Below are 20102 nucleotides of genomic sequence, written 5' to 3' on the forward strand. Positions count from 1 at the left end.
CAGTACATTATCTACTTTTTAAAACTTCCCCCCTACCCAGAGCTGCATTAGCACAAAAGTTAGTCCCGAAGTGGTACCAAAGAAACATTTCATGCATAGAGTTTGGTTTGGTTACCTGGGTGGGGGAAACAATAGCAGGTGAAACTATTGTGGGAGAATTGGTGCTTCTGTGCCCATTGGCTTCTGGAAGAAGAGGCAGGGGGTCGTGTTTCACGGAAACCACCACCACCGCATCCACAGGCTCCGAGGGGCGGATACAAAGTCTTTTGGGGGAAGTGGGGCCGCAGATTTCCCCCGACCCGAACACCGACTCGTACAGGGCGCGCTTGGGCGCAGCCTCGGATTTCACGTCGGGCCCGACCTGGCTGTCTTTGGGGAGGATGTAAGTGTTCCCCAGCGAGGGCGGCTGGGGGCGGTGGTGGTGGGAGGGATGGGTGGGGGGGTGGTGGGAGTGGTGCCGTGCCGCCCCGTTCAGAGCCTCGGCGTAGCAGCCCTGCGGGGCGGGCGAGCCCAGCTTGGTGCCAATGCCCGCGATGCTGTTGAGCGTGGCGATGGAGACGGCGCCGATGCAGTGGTTGGTGTAGGTCTTGGAGAGCTTGGCCGCCTTGGAGAGCATCTGCATCCGAGTGCCTAGCAAGTTCTTGCCGATGGCTTTGTTCTCGTACCAGGTCACATCGCCCTCGCTGCAGTGGTCCCGGGGCCGCTGGAAGAACGCCTTGCAGAGAGGGTTGCGTTTCGACAGGTACTTGACGAAGCTGGCGTAGGGGCAGAACTCGGTGCCCGTCTCATACATGCGGGGCAAGTTCTCCTCATCGCTGCTCTCGGCGCGCTTCTTGCTCCACGACGACGAGCGCGACTTGTGGTAGGGCCCGAGGGACTTGAAGTAGACGAACTTGCGACCGTCCTCGTCCATGGCCAGCCCAAAAGAGTCCTCCTCCAACTCACGCTGGTTCTCGCGGCCGCGGGTACAGAAGTACATGCACGTCTCGAACCAGACCTTGTTGAGCAGCCCGAAGGGCGTGTTGGTGCTGAAGACGCTGGAGGTGTACAGCTTGCGCAGGTCGGCGCGCGTGATGGCTTGCTTCTGCACCACCGGCCCGGCGCCCTGCTCCTCGAGCTTGCGGATGACCGCGGCCAGCGTCAGGTTGGCGCTGCGCAGCTCGGGATCCTTGGTGAGGTCGAGCGTGCGGCAGTACGGGGGCTCATTGAGGTAGCGGTTGAGGGAGCTGCGGATGCTGATGAGCGACGACTTGCTGTAGAGCTGGCCGCTCTTGGAGCGGGCCTCGGCATAGAAGGAGCGCAGCACGCGGCACAGCGCCCCCTTGTCCATGGTCTCGAAGTCCGGGCTCTGCGCCTTCTCGCTCAGGTACTCCCGGAAGATGCGCACGGCGTAGCGGGTGGCCAGCCGGGTGTTCTCGCTCAGCCGGGCCCGCTCGGGGCGCTGCAGCACGTCGGGGTCCAGCTCGGCGCCGTCCCCGGGCGGCCCACCGCGGGCCCGGGGCGCCAGCAGTCGCGGCGGCGCCTCGGGCTCCAGCGCGGCGCTCTGGTCCATATTGATCATATGGACCGGCTCGGGCTCCAGCTCCTCCCCGGCCGAGTCCTCGGGCTCCAGGGGCTCGTCCCAGTCCAGCCCCATCTCCTCCTCTTCCTCCTCCTCCTCGTCCTCCTCCAGCCCCCCACCTCCGTCCTCCTCCTCCTCCTCGTCCCCCGTTATCTGCACCTCCTGGATCTCGTCCTCCTCCTCCTCTTCCTCCTCCTCCTCGCCCGCGCTGCAGTAGTGCGGACGGCCGTGGCGGCGGCCGCGGCCCCCCGCGCCGCGCTCGCCCTCGCCCCGCTCCCCATTGTTCTCGGCGGCGGCGGCGGCAGCGCTGGCGCTGCCGCCCGCGCTGGTGTTACAGTCCCCGCTGCCAGGCATTCTCGCCATATTGCCGTCTCTCTGCCAGTCCTCGGGCAGGGCGCATGCGCTATATTGGACCGCAGCGCTGAGAGCTTTTGTGTTTAATGACCTTCAGCTACCGGGAGGCAAAGCCGGGCTCTTAAAGGAGCCGCGCTCCAATTGTCATTCACGAGCGCAGCTCCGGAGGGGCAGCGGCGCGCAGGGGATGGAGGGGAGGGGGGAGGGGGGACAAGTTAGACGGGAGAGATAGGGTAAAGGACGGAGGCTGACCAGACCTTCTTCCTCCCCCACCCGGCTCCCACTTCTAAGAAAACTTTGAAGGAAAAAAAAAAAAGGAAAGGGAGGGAGAGCTGTCGGTGGGGGCGAAACACTCCCAACTTACCCTCTGGCGGAGAATTGCGCGGGCCCGGGCGGGAGAGAGGGAGGGCCGGCGAGAGGGCGGGACGGTCTCGTTTCTCTAAGTAATGCCCGAGGAGCAGTGCCCCTTCCACTGCCCCCTCATTGCCCCCCGGAGCCGGGGGGTCGGGGCGGCGGCTGCGCCGGGCGGGCCGCGGGTGCTGCCGCGGGAAACCCGTGTCTGGGGCCGCCCGGAGCGGAGCGGAGCAGGCAGGTTAATGAGCAGGGTGGAGGAGGCACGGCGAGGCCCCGCACCCTCTCGGCGCCCGCGGCCAGGGCGCAGCGGGCGAGGCTTGGGAGCGGGATGGGGCTGGCGGCGGCGGCGGCTCCCCCACCTACTTGCTGGCGGCGAGGCGCGGGGGCCTGGGGCCAGCCGCGCGGCTCCCAACTCCCTTTCCGACTCTTGCAAAGGAGCGAAACACGCCCCACGTCAGCCTCATCCCTTTCGACTTTTCCAACAGCCACATTTAAGCTGTCATTAAAGACCTGGGGCGCTCCCCGTAGGTCTGGGGCAAGTCCGCGCCGGTCCAGCCAGCCCCGGGAAGGAGCGAGGGAGAGAAGACTGGGAGGGGCCGGTGGGAGGGGAGAAGAGGGAAGAGGCGCTTGGGACCCCAGGGGCCACAGGGACCCTTCCCCACCCGCCCAGGGCGCCGCCCTCCCTGCCCCTGAGCAAAGTGACACAACTCCCTCGGGCGAGGCGCTCCACCAGGCTGGAGCTGAAGTCTCCCTAAGGCCCATCGGGCAGGCGGAAAAAGCGAACTTGGGTCTCGGCCGACCCTGCCGCAGCCACAATTCGGCAATTCGGATCCGGAGCGCACTCTCACTCAAAGTTTGCCAACAGCCATTCGTTCGCCCTCCGGGCTGCGCTGCCTCAGGCGCGCGGGGGCGGGCACCTCGGAAACTGGAAAAGCAGCCAAAGAGCTCGCCGGGTCTCGCTTTCCCATAGGAGACACTGCCCCACTTCCAGCCAAACGCCCGCCCCCGGCGCGCCCAGGCTCCGGGCGCGTCCTTGCGTCGCCGCCTCCCGCTCTCCCGGCCCAGGGGCAGCGTCCCAGAGCCGCCGGGGACCTCGGCTGTTCTCTTAGGAGGCACAGCCCAGGCCACTTTCGGAGCTCGCGCTGCATCCTAACTTTCACCTCCTCCCGCAGCCCGTGTGTACCCTGGCGCGCGGGCCAGCTGCGAGTCCCTGGGGTGAGGGGACACGAGGGAGTCAGGTCCCCAGCAGCGCGCCCCGGTGCCAGGCCGTCCTGCTGGGAGGCAGCCTCGCCTGCTCCTCGGGTGCGTCCTCGAATTTACCTCCAAGTCCGAATTCTCGGCAGTTAAGCTGTGAGAGTTATGTCAACTGCCTGTTTCCCCCTTCCCTGGCCCTCCTGTCTTGCTCTCAAGGGAAACATTTTACGCATCAATTGAAACCCATCCATCAATTTGCATTTTTTTTTTTAAAGAAAGAATGAAAGACCAGGTCTCAGGGCCGTGTGGGCTTCTGAGTGGGAGTTGACGATGTCTTTTTCTGCAGCGAACGCTGCTGGTCCTCCGCGTGCCTCCCCGGCCCTGGACGCCACCCGAGCTTCGGGGAAACCGCGCCAGGTGTGAAACAAGTTAGAGCAAGTCCCTGCCTCGCGGGCCGCCTCTGGCTCCTTAGGGAAACACAAGACACACAGACACACACACACACACACACACACACACACACACACACACACACACACACCACGCTCTCATCCGCCCGGCTCTCCGCGGAGAACCGTCCGGGAATCGTCCCCGAGGTGCGGCGCGGGAGGGGGCCGGCTTTGTTCACAATGCACTGCCCGCCGCACCCGCCCTGGACACGTGCAGAAAGGCGTGTTCGTTTCTCCGAGGCTGCGGTGAGCAGCTAAGTTAGTTGCACACTGGGACCCCCACATACGAGCTGGCACACACTAGTCACACACGGCTACTTCCAGAGGGCTGGCCCTTTGTCCTGGGACGCTCCCAGGTTTTCGGGCCGCGGTGCGGAGAACTCAGGTGGGTGCCCGGCAAGTTACCTACCAGGGGCTGTTCCCCCGCGGCCCTCGCCATAAGCGCAGGGACCCGGGGGCCGCGCTGGCTCCGGGCTGCGCTCCTGGCTTGGCAGGGGACCAGGCCCACGCTGCAGCCTGGGAGCGGAGCCGCCCCCCAGGTCTCCCCACCTCTGCGGGCGGCGGGGTCCACCCCCCTCCCACCAGCTCCCCTCCCTACTGGGCGAGCTGCTTTGAATTGCTCGCAGTTTGCCGGAGGCGGTGTGCTGGGTTGGACGCTCCGGGAAACAAAGCAACCCAAAACAGCTCCCAGTTGACGTCAACTTATTTCCAGAAAAGAAAATAGTTTTGTGCTCCCAGGACAAAATATCCCCCAGGGCAGGTCTCTACTGGCAAAAGTCAGGGGAAGGAGGTGGGGTGTAGCATAACCGAAAAACCCCAAGCGCAAGTAACTTTTTAACGGACTTGGAAAAGCAGCAGTTTTGGGTGCTGCTTGGACAGTTTGCAAACAACGGGCAGGACCCGCGCTTAAATTCGATATGAAAAACGCACCTTGGAAAGTATGCCTTGGCCTGATTATCGGGCAACTGTGGATCTGCTTCGTTGCACCAGCTCCGGAAAGGCTACCAAAATGATCTGCCCGTAGGATACTTCATTAAATACTGGAAAAGAAGACGTCTTTGGGCTACTATCTGTAGGAGTCACGGGAAGAACACCCAGAAAAATAGATATATACCCTGCTTCCCCTCGACCAAAAGAAAAAAAAAGTTGCTTAATTTTTAAAACCCAATAACACAAAATTACAGTGGAGTTCATAAAGTAGTTCAATTCCAAGTTTAATAAATGATCCCTTAAAAACATCCTGTGGTTCCATACACTCAATTCCAAAATGAAAGAATCAAAAAAGCTTTCTTCTTATTATTTCTGTAGAGGCAATATTGGTTGTCGTTCTGCCTATCAGGCAGCATCCGATTCCTCTACTTGACCTCTCCATATCATGAAGTCCGTTCAGACTACCACCTTGACAATCGAAGCTGCCGGTCACCCCTTTGAAAGGATGCTTTATTTCTTGTGCAGGATACATGACTTCTTTATAATCCCAGTACTATAGGGAACATTTATGGCAATTATTTAACTGTCAGAACTCTCTAAACTATGGTAAGATGTTTACAACTTTTAACAAGATTCTCCACCTTTTGCTGGTGGGGGTGGGGGGTCTCTTCGTATTTTGTGCTTCTCCACTTCTCAGAATACTTGAAAATAGTGACATGGTTATTTCGGCATGAAAAACTCCAAATGTTTCCCCCTCGATTCATAACCCAACTACTTCCATTTCAGGCTCACATTTTATGAAAGGTTATACTATACAGAAACATATTCAGCTCTTCCTCCTTTTTGCTTCCAGTTTTCTGAGTATCATCTGTTAATATACTGGATATAGTTGGTTTTTATCTGCCTGTTTCCTCTCTACTAAAGCAACACACACCCTTGTAGTTTCAGTCTGGTGCCTGGGGACATGGTGAGCACTTGTCATTTATATTGAATGAAGAGAATCTGTGTTTGGTTAAATCTTACATTTAGCAGGGAAGTTTTTGTGAAAAATTAAAAATAACATGAATCTGAAGTTCTGTATTAAAAATCAGGACAAATAGTAACTACAAGGCAACATTATTGTTTGCAAGTTAAAATGAATTTAATGGCTGCTTTGGATGAATATTTCCTTATCATTAATTCCCTCTCTAGTGGAACATGCTTTAGAAAGTTATTGCAGAAGTAGAGTGAGGGACCCTTTTCTTGCAGCAGAGTTAATGTTGCCCCTTCCGAAGGCAGATCTGGGGAATGGAAGTGTCTATTAAGAGAGGTGGGCTGGGGAGGATTTAAATTGTTAAATTTCAGAAATTTCATGGGCTCTTGAGAGCAGAGGCCAGAAAAAGCATTTGGTTCATCATTTTAAAGACGCAAATTAAAAGAGACGCCATACTGTCTTGATGTAATTACTAAAAGATTCATAAAGGGCTTTCAAGGCTAAATATGAATTCAAATTGAAACTATTTTGGTATATCTTGGTTTTAGAGGTTTCTTTTTCTTTTTTTTTCTTTTTCTTTTGAGACAGGGTCTTACTCTTTCACCCAGGCTGGAGAGCAGTGGCATGATTATGGCTCACTGCAGCCTCAACTTCCTGGGCTCAAGTGATCCTCCCATCTCATCTTCCCAGGTAGCTGGGACTACAGGCCTGCTCCACCAAGCCTTCCTAATTTTTGTATTTTTTATAGAGATAAGTTTCCCCATGTTGCCAATGCTGGTCTTGAGCTCCTGGGCTCAAGTGAGCCACCACTCCTGTCTCAGAGTTTAGCTATTAATTCTGTTGAATTCAACTGAAGATCATCTTGAGTAATGTTTTTTGAACTCAGATGAAAATTGAACCCATGCCATCTAAGTTGACAAAGTGTAAGAAAAGAAAAATAACTCCACAGGAGCAGAAACTTTGTCTTATTTATTTCTGTATTTCCAGTTCATTTCCAATTCAGTTTCTTGGTATATTTTAGCAGAGTGACTGGCACATAGTAGATACCCAATAAATATACGCACATTTATGTGTGGGGAGAAAGCTAACTTCAACAAAAGGTTGTATAGCAGAGTGGTGAAAAACTCTCTCTGAAGTCAGCCTACCTGGGTGTGAATCCTAGTTTGCCTTACTAGCCACCCTTTTCTATGGCTCAGTTCTCTCGTTATATTACCTGGGTGATAATGATAACAGTCCCTACCCCTTGGGATTGTTTTGAGAATTAAATAAGTTGATATGCACAAAACACTTAACACATTGTCTGGAACATTCATACACATTCAACCATTACTTCTTATTTATTAAGGCTCTATTGTTTCCCAAGCTTGATAGCAAACAAGAAAACTAAGGCCAGAGAGGGTAAAAAAAAAAAAAAAGGTGAAGACATTTGCCCAAGGTCTCCCAGACCTGACCAGGGCAGGCAAGTCTGGTTCCATAGGCCATGCTTGAACCACTTGACCATATTCAGCCTCTAGGAACCAAAGAATGAAGAGAGAAAGAGAGACAGAGAGAAAGAAAAGAAAAGATAAAAAGAAAAAAGAAAAGAAGATGAAAGAAAAGAAAGGAAGGAAAGAATGAAAGAAATAAAGAGGAAGGAAAGAAAGAATCTTCAATAATTCAGAAAGAAAGAAAAAGAAGGAAGGAAGGAAAGAAAGAATAGAGAAAGAATAATCAAGGGAACAATTCAGAAGGAAAGAAAAAGAAAGAAGGAAGGAAAAAAAGAAAGAAAGAAAAGAGAATCTTCAAGGGAACAATTCAGAAAGAAAGAAAAGACGAAAGACAGAGAGAAAGAAAAGAGAAGAGAAGAAAGAAAGAAACTTCAAGGGAAAAATTCCCTACCATTAAAATACCCCTGTGTATAATAGGATTTGGGAAACTTGGAAAGGCAGAATAGTACTTTGCCAAGGTCTTGGACTGTGACACACGTATAAATGGACTGAGAAACAGTGTCACCTTTGTCACTTGCCCACCTAAACACTGGTACATGTTTTCTTGGCTATTGGAAGTAGGGACCCATCTGTGTCTTAGAAGAAATGGCAGTGAAGAATTCAGAGACAAAAGGAACGCCCACAAATTCAACCAGACTAGAAAGAGGCACTTTCTATTGAAATCCTGGGCTATTGTAAATCTCCTGGGGCAAAGAGGGTATTCCTATTTTTTTCTTCAATGCTTTGTCAAAAAACAGGTCAGAGTAAACTTAATGCAGTAATTGACAGGAATAGAATATTTAGTTCCTAATTGCTACCTGGTAACTACAATTCTAGGTCTTTCCACCTAATAATCACCTACTTGTTTCCTAGGCTATTTGTAAAACAAATAATGTACAAGAGAAATGTAGTTTTCCATAAGTAAATTGGGTTTTTATCGAGCCTAAGAGTGTACCATCTCTCATTGTTATAATATTCTGATCATGAAACTTCACTTGGTTAATAAAGAAGTCAAATGTAAAGGTTGTCAAAGTTAAATGAAACCTAAAATTCAGAATGATAGTCATTTCTTTCTCTATCTTCTAGTTGTATATATTGGTAAAAGGTATGTGGGATTAAAGTGGACATTAGTCCTGCTATTAAATAAAATTTTATTTCAGTGTCATTGGAATACTAATTATGGTGGAAAAGGAGATAAAGGTATGTGATAATATGTCATGTAACAAGTATGTATTTTTTAAATAATGGAAGAACTACTTACAATGGTCTCACAATCTAAAATATTCCTGAAACGATTTGCTGTTATTTCAAATAAAGTGGTCTACTAAGTTAGTAAAAGCAAAACAAATACGAACTTAAACACTTTCTACCCAAATGTTGGTATGAAAATGTTATCCTTATCTTCTTTTACTATCAATATAAATTAAAATATCCTTTTACAGGAAAATCGCTTGAACCTGGGAGGCGAAGCTTGCAATGAGCCGAGATTGTGCCATTGCACTCCAGCCTGGGCAACAAGAGTGAAACTCCGTCTCAAAAATGAAAATAAAATAAATAAAAATGAAACAGCCTTTTAAGAATGCAATTATTAGGCAACGTCTTCAAAAGCCATGAAAATGTTCATATTCTTTGATGCACAAATTGCTTCTAGAAGTTTATCTTAGGAAATATCCTGCTTTACTTGTATTTTGGTAAAGTTTGGTTTATTGCATCCAGGCCACTTGGACAAATGAATTTTGTGGTATATGTCACAAACTATGCTGTAGAACTGCATTTTATACTGTCTTAGAGACCTCTCTTTGTTCACAGAAGTTTAGAGAATAAGTATTTGTGGAATGGAGAAGAAAGAAGTTCAATTAGGGTAAAATCACATCTTATCAATGTTCTATAGCAATGTCAGTTACCATTTAATGAGTATCGATAATGATAGTGAAATAAACGATATGTACTTAAAGGGCAAAACAAGATAAATTTTAAAGCTCATATTTCAATATCTTCATGACATTGAGAAAGTTTAAGGACCAGATTTTGAAGCTCTAGATATCAGAAATTGGTATCTGGGTGTATTGGGGCAATTCACAGGATGTGTGGAGGAGTGGGTATGTACCTGCCCTGTGGCTGTGTTTCTAAATGAACTAAAAAAGAAAAAAAAAATCCCCTTTTAAATACCCAGAAGCACTAACCCACATTTTGAACTAATTGACTTACTTTTTCTTAGGAAAGCTTAATTTAACTGATAGGGGCACATGGGTTTATCTGAATATTTAAAGAAGCCCTGGGATGGGTTTGTTCTATTTCTTTAATTTGATGCTGGAGATCCAGGCTTTGCACCTGATGGAAGGAGACTGCCTTGGAGAGGGGCAGAGAAGCAGGAAACATTGTGACCTGGCCCCTCTCTTCTGTGACCTAAGTTTGCAGAGCCAGGGCATCATTGCTCCCAGGGGAAGCCTCACCATTCTTCATGTTTAGTCTTCCTACAGCCTGTCCCTGAATTAGGATACCCCAGGGGTCACATGGTGTCATTACTCCCAGTAAAAACAATCTCCCCTGACATGGATTGCATCTGTTGTTTTACAATCTTTTCTCTCTTTATAGCTCATTCCCTTAAACTAAAAAGCACAAAACACAAATGTGGTTTATCATTCTTTTCTGATTATAAAAGCAGTGTGTGTTCATTGGCAAAGATTTGGGAAGTAGAGAAATCTGGAAACATACATGCATCATATTTCTTTCTTGCTAACGTTTAGTGAATGCTTGCTGTGGGCCTAGGTTTTTACATTAACACTCTCGATTTCTTCTTATGAGTATATGTGAGGGTTGTTCCTATTCCTATTTCACATGTGTAGAAACCCAGAGAGCTTCAATAACTTGCCCAACCTCACAGAGTTAGTGAGGCCAGACTCTAGGGCACACACACTTTCTGAACAACTCACCAGGCCAGGACCTTTCAGTTCTATTTCCACTGCCTAGAGACAACCACCCAAATACATTTGGGTGTTATTTCCGTGAATTCAATCACATGCCATTTACCGTTTAAGTACTACATACAGTATTTGAAAATCTGTAATTCAAACTACGTAATCAGTGGATTTTTGGCAAACTCCGTCAAGCACCTGCTAAGAGACAGGAAGGAAAGAAGGTTCTCTCCAGGAACTCCCTGACTCCAGGGAGGGGCAAATTTTCAATAAGCCCAAAATGGTCAATAGTGTTTCTTCTGTTAATAGCATTCCTCCTGTCTTTCTCATGGTTATCTTAGTGCAATCTGCCGTAGAAAACACACAAACTTATTCTCTGTCCAACTCTGGGAAGTTAGTTGAACTGTCAGAGTTTGAGGATGAATTCCTCAAGCTTTTTTGGCTATTCATATGGTATTACATACAGAATACAGCTTTTAAGTGGATAGTCACTGAAATGCCCAGGAAAGTGTTTGCTGTGGCTACTGTTCCCAGTTCTGTGATACTTTGGATATTCTAAGTGCTTTTTAGACCTCAGTACCATGCTTTAGTGGTCAACATGCTTTCTAAATTCACTATTAACTTTGCTTTCCTAGAATTGTTAGTTTTTAGATTTAGAGCCTGAGATATAATAACTTTTAGAGTGCATCAGAATTAGCTGAATTACCTGGAGAACTTGCTTAAAATATGCATATTCACGGGTGCCAACTTCAGAGATTCTGATTTAGCAGCTCTTGAGTGTGGCCCAGGGATGTATATTTTTAACACACAGCTCAAACAATTCTAATACTAATGTGACCACACTTCGAGAAACACTACCTCAAAGCTCATATATTAAGCAATAAAATAATTTCCTCTCTAGCAATCATTCTGGGGCAGTGAATTCACTTGAAAATTGAATGCAAGTTGTGAAACGTCTTCAGAAGATGCACACACACACATACACACACCAATTTTGCCTACCGTTTCAGCAGAGATTGGAGTGAAGCCTGCATTCTTGAAGCTCTGCAGCTACGTGGTCTCCAATACCACTTTAATACATATCCTCCCCTGGTCAAAACATCATCTTGGCTCCTTTCTTACTTTAGTTTCAAGTCCAAACTCCCCATAGTCTTGCCACAGTCTAATTTCCTGACATTCTCTGTTTCATCTCCCTGATATGAGTCCAGCTCTCTGTTGGGGAAGACTCCAGAGAGTTCTGGAGAGCTCAGACATCGGGAGAACATTTGTCTGGGAGTCCCCAGGACAGTGATCATGGAACTTGCGTGTGTTTCCAAATTACCCGGAAGGCTTGTTGAAGCAGGGTGCCTACATTTCTCAAAAGAAGACATACAAATGGCAAACAGGCACATGAAAATGTGCTCAACATCATTGATCATCAAGAGAAATATAAATCAAAACTACAATGAGATATCATCTCACCCCAGTTAAAATGGCTTACATCCAAAAGACAGGCAATAACAAATGCTGGCGAGGATGTGGAGAAGAGGGAATGCTTGTATGCTGTTGGTGGGAATGTAAATTAGTACAACCACTATGGAGAATAGTTTGGAGGTTCCTCAAAAAACTAAAAATAGAGCTTCCATACAATCCAGCAATCCCACTGCTGGATATATACCCAAAAGATAGGAAATCAGTATATAGAAGAAATATCTGTACTCGCATGTTTGTTGCAGCACTGTTGACAATAGCTAAGATTTGGAAGCAACCTAAGTGTCCATCAACAGATGAATAGATAAAGAAAATGTGGCTTGTATACACAATGGAGTACTATTCAGCCATAGAAAAGAATGAGATCGGCCAGGTGCAGTGGCTCAAGCCTGTAATCCCAGCACTTTGGGAGGCTGAGGCTGGCGGATCACGAGGTCAAGAGATCGAGACCATCCTGGCCAACATGGTGAAACCCCATCTCTACTAAAAATACAAAAAATTAGCTGGGCGTGGTGGCACGCACCTGTAGTCCCAGCTACTCAGGAGGCTGAGGCAGGAGGAACGTTTGAATCTGGGAGGTGGAGGTTGCAGTGAGCCGAGATTGCACCACTGCACTCCAGCCTGGGTGACAGAGCAAGACTCCATCTCAAAAAAAAGCAAAAAAAGAAAAAGAAAAGAAAAGAAAAGAATGAGATCCTGTCATTTGCACCAACCTGGATGGAACTGGGGGTCATTATGTTAAGTGAAAGAAGCCAAGCACAGAGAGATAAATATCCCATGTTCTCACTGGAGATAGAGAGTAGAGGATGGTTACCAGAGACTGGGAAGGGTAGTGGGGTGGTTGGGGGAGTGGTGGGAGGATTAATAGGTACAAAAAATTAGAAAAAATGAATAAGACCTGCTATTTGGTGGCACAACAGGGGGACTATAGTCAACAATAATTTAACTGTATATTTTAAAATAACTAAAAGAGTATAATTGGATTGTTTGTAACACAAAGGATAAATGCTTGAGGGGATGGATACCCCATTCTCCATGATGTGGTTATTATGCATTGCATGCCTTAACAAAATATCTCATATACCCCCAAAATACACACACCTACTATGTACCCACAAAAAAGAAAACAAGAAAAGAGAAGAAACAGAGTGCTGGGTTCACCCTCAGAGTGTCTGATTCAGCCAGTCTGGGGTAGAGCTGAGCATGTGCACACCCTCAGGTGATTATGCTGCTGCTGGTTCCTGCCCCATTGTGAGAACCACTGGCCTAGAAGAGGCAGATACACATCCCCAGAGGGAAGAGTCAGCATAGTAAAGGAGGATTGGTGGGGCTAAGGATCAAGGGTGTGGAGCCTGGTGAGTCTCTCTGGGTCAATTCAGGAGGACTGGGGGGTTCAGAATCTTTTTTATGGCTCCCATGGTAGGAGGGGCTGTTAAAAGGCCTGAAGCAGAGTAGACTCAACCCTAAAATATCAACTTCCTTTCAATGGGGAAATTTCCCCTCTCCCTTCCACTGATCTAAATTGTCTTGATTTTTTAAGGCCCAGCTCCAAATCCCATGTCTCTAGGAGGGTCGAAAGCAGAGACCTTCTGCTGCAGGACGCAATGGCCAGGCCCTTTTGCCAGTGCCCTTCAGTGCAGCACTCTCCCTTTGGTTGTAAGTTACAAGTTCTCGGATTTGCATTTTGCTTTTCTTCCTTCTACTCTCGTTCCTTGGGGTTCCTTCTCTTTGGGAGGCTTCACATTACACGTGATTCTCAACATTGGCTATACCTTAGAATCACCAGGGGAGCTTTTAAAAATTTAAACACTGCAGAATAATTTAAGACAAATGTTAGCTGTTACCACCTTCCCCCCACCAGAAAAAAAAGAAAAAAAAAAAACAGATAAGGAAAATGTGGCAATTTTTTTTTAAGTATTTAATACAGGTTACATGGGTGTTCATTCTCTCTACTTTTGTGTATGACAAACATTCTCACAACAAAAAATATGTATCAATGCCAGATCCCACCCCAGATTTGTTAAAATAAAAGCTCCTCCAGCCACGTGTGAGCCCCCCAAGAGCCCCTTGTACACTCTGGTTTTCTGTTATTAAATTCTTTTTAATCCTTCTTCAGGCCTCTCCTAGACTGCAGTGGTTCCTGCGATTGGCTGCATGTTAATATCACCTGGAGAACTTGCAAAAAATACTGATACCCAGATCCTTTTCCAAAAGAACCAGATCGAATAGGTCTGGGAAGTGGCCTGGGCTTGGGGACTTTTCAAAGTCCTGCAGGTGATTCTAATGTGCAACTAAGATTGGGACCCACTGCCCTTAGACTGGCACCCATTCACACATGTCTATTCAGGTCTGGCAGGGGGTGGGGAAGGGTGTGTTCTGGGGTGTGTTTAGGTTGTCTGTGAACCTGCAGAAATTGTATGCAAAATGTTCTGTATATGTACATCTGTGTATTTTTCTAGAATTAAAATCCATAGCTTTCAACATCTTAAAGGAGTCTGATGCAAAATGGTTTAAGAAACAACCATGTGGGTGTAGAGCAATAAACATGTGCATCCTCTATCATTGCTAGAAGGGTAAATGGTACAGTCTTTTTAGAGGACAGTGGGAAAATGCACATCCCTTTCAACGCAGTAAATCATTTCTAGAAATGGGCTGCACACAAAGATATATGTACAAGGGTGCTCTTGAAGCATTGTTTATAATAAAGAATCATTGGATACAATCTAACTTCAGAGGCAGATGGTGAATAAATAAATTATATCTCATCTATTCAACAGAACACTATCTATAGATATAAAGAATAATGTAGGTTTGTAAGTGCTGAGTGCAGTGGTCTCCAAGACATTTTATTAAGCAAGTAAAAAAATTAATGAAAAGTATAAGCCCATTTGCTGAAAAAAAAACTCTGACCTAAAATGATACATACATATTTTACAAATGTAACTGCAGTGGAGTAAAAAGAAAACACATAAAATCATTTACAGTGGTGACTTTGGGAGAAGAGAGTGGCATTGAGGAACTTTAACTTCTTATACTCCATGCTTTGGTATTGTTTGAATTTTGCAACATGAGTATGTGTCCCTTTATTGCTTATTTAATAGGAATTGGGTCCGTCCATGTGCTGTCATCTCTGAACTCTGTCTCCATGGCCTTCATTGCTCTGTTGAGTGGCCCATGTCTCCAGGTGCCTATTGTAGATATATGTTCTGGGTCTCTCTGCTTGCATGTCAAGCAGGTCCTCCAAACCCAATAAGCCTAAAACCAACACAATGGTCTTCTTACCACGCCCACCCTCTGTTCTAGGTGTTTCTATTACAGTGCCTGACATACCTCAGACCTTTCTAAGGATGCTGACTTGCTCACAGCCACTGATGAAGGGACAGATTTGTCAAGCCAAGTGGTCTGTCACATGACCAGCAACTATAAGGGATGTGCCCAAGGATGGGTCCCTGGGCAGCCAATCCCTGGGCTAAATAGAAGGCTGGATTGAAACTCCTGAGCCAAACAGTCTCTCTTTCTCTAGGAATCAGGGTCAGAGTAGTCAGTAGTTAGAAGAAAGGGGGCAGGGCCATGGAATCAGCCCAGTCCTGTGCTGGCGTGAGCACCTGCTGAGGGCCTGGGGCTGCTCTGTATCCAGACCCACCGTCTAGTCTGGCCTCCAAGGAGTCTCACTCTCCTAGAGTGCTGATGTTGGGTTTGAATGAGGTTCCACTTCCCTTTTAGTCTCACTACATCCCTATAGTTAATCAGCCCTGTCATAAATTTCTCTTGCTTACAACCAAGAAATCCTAACTATGCCTTCGCCCTCTGCCCAGGTGCAACTCCCAAATCTCTGACTCAGGGAAAGGCACCACAATTCACCCTGTATCCATAACTGAAACCTGGACAATATCCCATTCTCCTTCTCACTCTTTCTCAGGCTCCACTTCCACTGAAGCACCAAGCCCTGCCAATTGTATCTCAAGATTTGTTTGTTTGTTTGTTTTTGAGATAGGGCTACCCAGGCTGGCCTCCAGTGGTGCCATCTCAGCTCACTGCAGCCTTGACCTCCCAGGCTCAAGTGACTTTCCTACCTCAGTCTCCCAAGCAGCTGGAATTACAGGCACACATCACCATGCTCGGCTAATTTTTATTTTTTGTGTGTGAAGACCGGTGGAGGGGGGGCGGTGGGGGCGGGGGGTTCTCCCTATGTTGCCTGGGCTGGTCTTGAACTCCTGGGCTTAAGTGATATTCCCACCTCAGCCTCCCAAGGTGTTGGGATTACAGGCATGCACCACTGCACCCGGCCTCAAGATTTGTTTTTAAATTCATCTATTATGTCTTCATCCAAAGGTTGATAATAGTCTTTTCTTTTGTATTAATCGGCTTGGGGTACTATTAACAAAATACTATAGAATGGGTGGCTTAAACAACAGAAATTAATTTTCTCACAGTTCTGGAGGCTGGAAGTCCAAGATTAAGGTGTCAGCAGGGTTGGTTTCTGTTGAGGCCTCTTTTCCTGGTTGTAGATGACCTCTTCTCTGTGTGAGAGCCTGGAGAGAGAGCGCTCTCTGGCATCTCTCTCTTCTTATGAACACATCAGTTCTACCAGATTAGGGCCCACCCTTATGCCCTTGTTTAACCTTAATTACCTCTTTAACAACCCTATCTCCAAATAGAGTCACACTGCAGGGTTAGCGCTTCAGCATATGAATTTGGGAGGAACACAGTTCCGTCCGCAACACCATCCAAATCTGCTCCTCCTGCTTTATTTCCCATCTCTGCAATGCACCCGAGCTAGGAACTCTGTAGTCCCCTTCCCTGCTTCCTCTCCTTTATGTCAAATCCATTCCATTCAGCCCATGCTCTCCAGTTCCAATGGCATCACACTAATTCAGGCCACTTCTGCTGTTCAGTGATGCAGCAAACAAAGTAGAAGGTGAAACTGGAGGCAGCACCACCCACAGGAGAGTGGGCAGCCTGCAAACGTGTCCAGGCTGAGTTTAGTCTCTGATCCCTGGTCCTTTGTATCCTTTAACTTAGACTATTGGTGTAAGTTTGTCTTCCCTGAAAACCAACAAACCAAACTATAACGTACTCCCTGCCTACTCCTTTACAGGGGTCCACCATTCTCCAAAACCAGCCTCACCCTCCAGCTACCAGGAAGTAATTGCTCTTCCTTGAAAACACTTGTCTCTCATCCTACCTTGACTCTTATGCCCTTGGCCGTACTCTTCATCTCCTGGCTCAACAACTCAACTCCCAGAGATCTTTTTGGAATGATTTCACATGTTACCTCCTCTTGGAAACATTCCCTGACTTCAGCAGGCCTGGGCTTCCCTCTCTGTGAAAGCAAGAGAGTGTAGTATAGTGGTGAGTGTATGGGCTCTGGCACCAAACAACTTGGATTCAAATTCTGGCACTGCCACTTATGTGTTGTGTGATCTTGGGCAAAATCTTTCACCTTTTTGTTTGTAGAATAGGGGATTGTTGTGAGGACTAAATGAGTTAATATGGATAAAGAGCTTAGAAGTGTGCCTGGCATACTGTTAAGTGCTTATTCATGTTAGCAATGATCATGATCTTGCCTTGGTAGTGCCAACCACTGAATTGTGAGTCTTCCAGTCTTAGCTCAAGTCCTCTGAGGCACCTTCTCTCACTCTGTATGGCAGATTTCTCCTTTGGTTCCCCAGCACTTTGGACAGGTATTGTAACTGCTATTTTTCTTCTTAACCAGACTCCTTAGGCTTCATTCAAAGAGAGGGGCTTTTTTTTTTTTTTTTTTTTTTTTGTATTCACATTGCCTAGCATAGCTACTGGCACGTAGAAGGTATTTGACAGATGTTTCTTGCATGTATTGTAATTGTGAATTTACATGCCTGTATCACTCATTTGGCTGTAAGCTCCGTGTATCCATTCATTTTTTGCACAAGGAGAAGGACTGGGATGCTAACTCAGACTGAGCATGGACTTGTAGCCAGATAGCCTCACTGAGATCAAGCAGTGCTACTTTCTGACTGCGTAAGCTTGAGCAAGTCACTTTTCCAGTCAAATTCTGATTAACACAATATACACCCCAGGCCTGGGCTCTAGCTGCACCTCAGTGTGCCTTATACCTGGACCATCAATTCCCATCCATGTCACAAGCCTTTCTCCAAACAGCTCCCCTCTGCCTAGGATGCCTTTCCCTCTTTCATACTTGACACCTTCCTAGTTATCTGTTAGGACCCAGCTCACATATGTCTTTGAGGCTTTTAGAAAGCCATCTCTGATCTTTGTCCTATGGTAATACTTCTATATTATTTTATTATAATAACATCTTCCCAGCAAGGCTGCTGTGTGTGTATGTGTGTGTGTAATAACAGTTTCAGGCCAGGCACAGTGACTCATGCCCATAATCCCAGCACTTTGGGAGGCTGAGGTGAGTGGATCACCTGAGGTCAGGAGTTCAAGACCAGCCTGATCGACATGGTGAAACCCTGTCTCCACTAAAAATACAAAATTATTCGGGCATGGTGATGCATGCCTGTAATTCCAGCTATTCGGGAGGCCGAGGCAGGAGAATAGCTTGAACCCGGGAGGCAGAGGTTTTAGTGAGCTGAGACTGTGCCATTGCACTCCAGCCTGGGCAACAAGAACCAAACTCTGTCTCAAGAAAAAAAAAACAAAAAACAAAGGGTCATAAACACAGCCTGCAATATGTATTCAAAACCAGGCAAAAGGAAACACCACAAAGCATCAAAAGGAAAGAGATACTTGTGACTAAATCCTAGGCTAAAATGATAATGTTAGTCAAGTCTTCTAAAAAGTTGACCAACTTTTCTTTAAAGAGTAGCTATTATGGATAAGATGAGAGAAAAGGAGGTGAAGAATTCATTAATATTGGGAAGATCCTTTGAAGGTGAAGACTGCAGGGTGAGAGTGCTAAGGTGTCAGATTACTGTGTAATTAGGGACCAGTTCTGTTCCAGATCATCTCTATCTCTGGCAGAGTCTCCCTTTATTTTTGCAAACAATTGAATTCTTTCATTCATAACCTTTCCCTTTACATGGATGTGGTTCTGAGGGGATTCATCAAAGAGCTTGGAGATCATCAGCTGAATCAAGTTGTCTTTACATACCATGTTATGGAAATGAAATCTTTATCTCCCTTTCTGTTTTTAAAACAGGATTTAAATTCTGTCTTTGAAAATGAAAGCCTTCCCAGAGTATACTCTGGAACTTACATCTCTGAGAGATATAAACCCATCAAGAATGCCCAATGGTATATTGAAAAGTTTTTCCTTTTCACCTGCAAGAAAGAAACTTGTCTTTCTTTTTTAAATGACTTTCATTTTGTGGGCATTCATTTGATTCTTCTGGGTCCCAACTTACTTTTCTGGATGAATTAGACTGTCTTTAATTTGCTGCTTGATGCTTGTGTGGGAGTGAGCCATGCTTTGTTTCCAGAACTTCTTCCCTGTGGGATGTTGAGGAGTTAGTGCCAATTTTTTTTTTTTTCAAAGAAGGATGGAAGAGTCAAGTTTAGTACTAAGGATTAGCTCAGCAGTGGTTGCTAAACTCTTTGAAATCATTAGATGAAAAGCAAAAATAGAGCTGTACTAAGTATACAGATCATTGTTATTTTTGTTATTATTGTGGGAATTTTCCATTCAGAGAGTATATTATTACTGGATAATTTTCTCTCCAGATTTATGATGTTTAGTTTTGTTTAGGAAAAATGTGTTTCTTTGACAAGTACTTTTTACTTTTTTTCCCCCCCAAGATAACTTTCTTGTCTTGGTAGAAGCTGAACCCTATGGGATTCATTGTATCCAGGCATTATGTTCAGTGCCTAACACAGACCCCGGCACACAGTAGGTACCAGTTTGTTGAACTGAGTTGAATCTAATGGCTTGCCATTTTGAAGTGGTATCAGATAGCTGTAATCAAATATTGTTTTCTCTTCAATTAATTCAATGCAAGATTATGGCATTTTAAACCATTTTCTTCTTGAAATTCCAATTCTCCAGGTTTCATGGTCTGTCCAAGGATCCTAGCACTGTATCTGTGACCTGGGTAGGGAGTAGGAAGCCAGATTCCATAAGGACAGTTTCTGCCCAGGCTTCTGCCCTGTGTTTTCCCTGGCTGCACTTCCCACCCCACCAGGCCCACACCTGCACTGCAGAGGCACGGGACCAGTTCCACCGAACACCTTCTGGCTGTCCTGAAATAAACCGACAGAACTTGCCACTCCCGGTACACCACCAGGCTCTGAGTTGGTTAACAATTCGCTGAGAAGACAGCTCTAGAATTGCTTCTGCCTACGAAGGGTGAGGATGGGTATATATAAGAGATTTCCAACTTGACAAATCCATTTGGGAAGGCTGAATTTGCAGTTTGAGGAGGGAGTTTGTTCAAAGAGCATCTGTATGAACATTCTGCTGGAGCAGCCTGTGGGCCGAAATCCACAAGGCTG

At 46.6% G+C, this 20102-nt stretch overlaps 1 protein-coding gene across 5 annotated transcripts in view; it reads right to left on the reverse strand.

The window, feature by feature from the left end:
- Window positions 1–20102, reverse strand: part of KCTD1 (potassium channel tetramerization domain containing 1) — a 203160-nt gene that overhangs the window by 91900 nt on the left and 91158 nt on the right. The window contains exon 1 of one of the 5 annotated variants that reach the window (XM_003315834.5): window positions 2280–2825. The exons of 2 other annotated variants lie outside the window; for them this stretch is intronic. Coding sequence is in view for 2 of the 3 variants with exons in the window: in XM_054672057.2 (XP_054528032.2) it covers window positions 116–1924 (1809 nt within the window). In the remaining variant the exon portion in view is untranslated. Of the gene's footprint in view, window positions 1–115; window positions 2253–2279; window positions 2826–20102 lie in introns of those variants that run through there. 2 more of the 5 variants (XM_054672057.2, XM_009433822.5) reach the window with 2 other exon arrangements.

This window comes from Pan troglodytes, chromosome 17 (genome assembly GCF_028858775.2).
Source record: "Pan troglodytes isolate AG18354 chromosome 17, NHGRI_mPanTro3-v2.0_pri, whole genome shotgun sequence".
In the NCBI taxonomy this organism is placed as follows: domain Eukaryota; kingdom Metazoa; phylum Chordata; class Mammalia; order Primates; family Hominidae; genus Pan; species Pan troglodytes.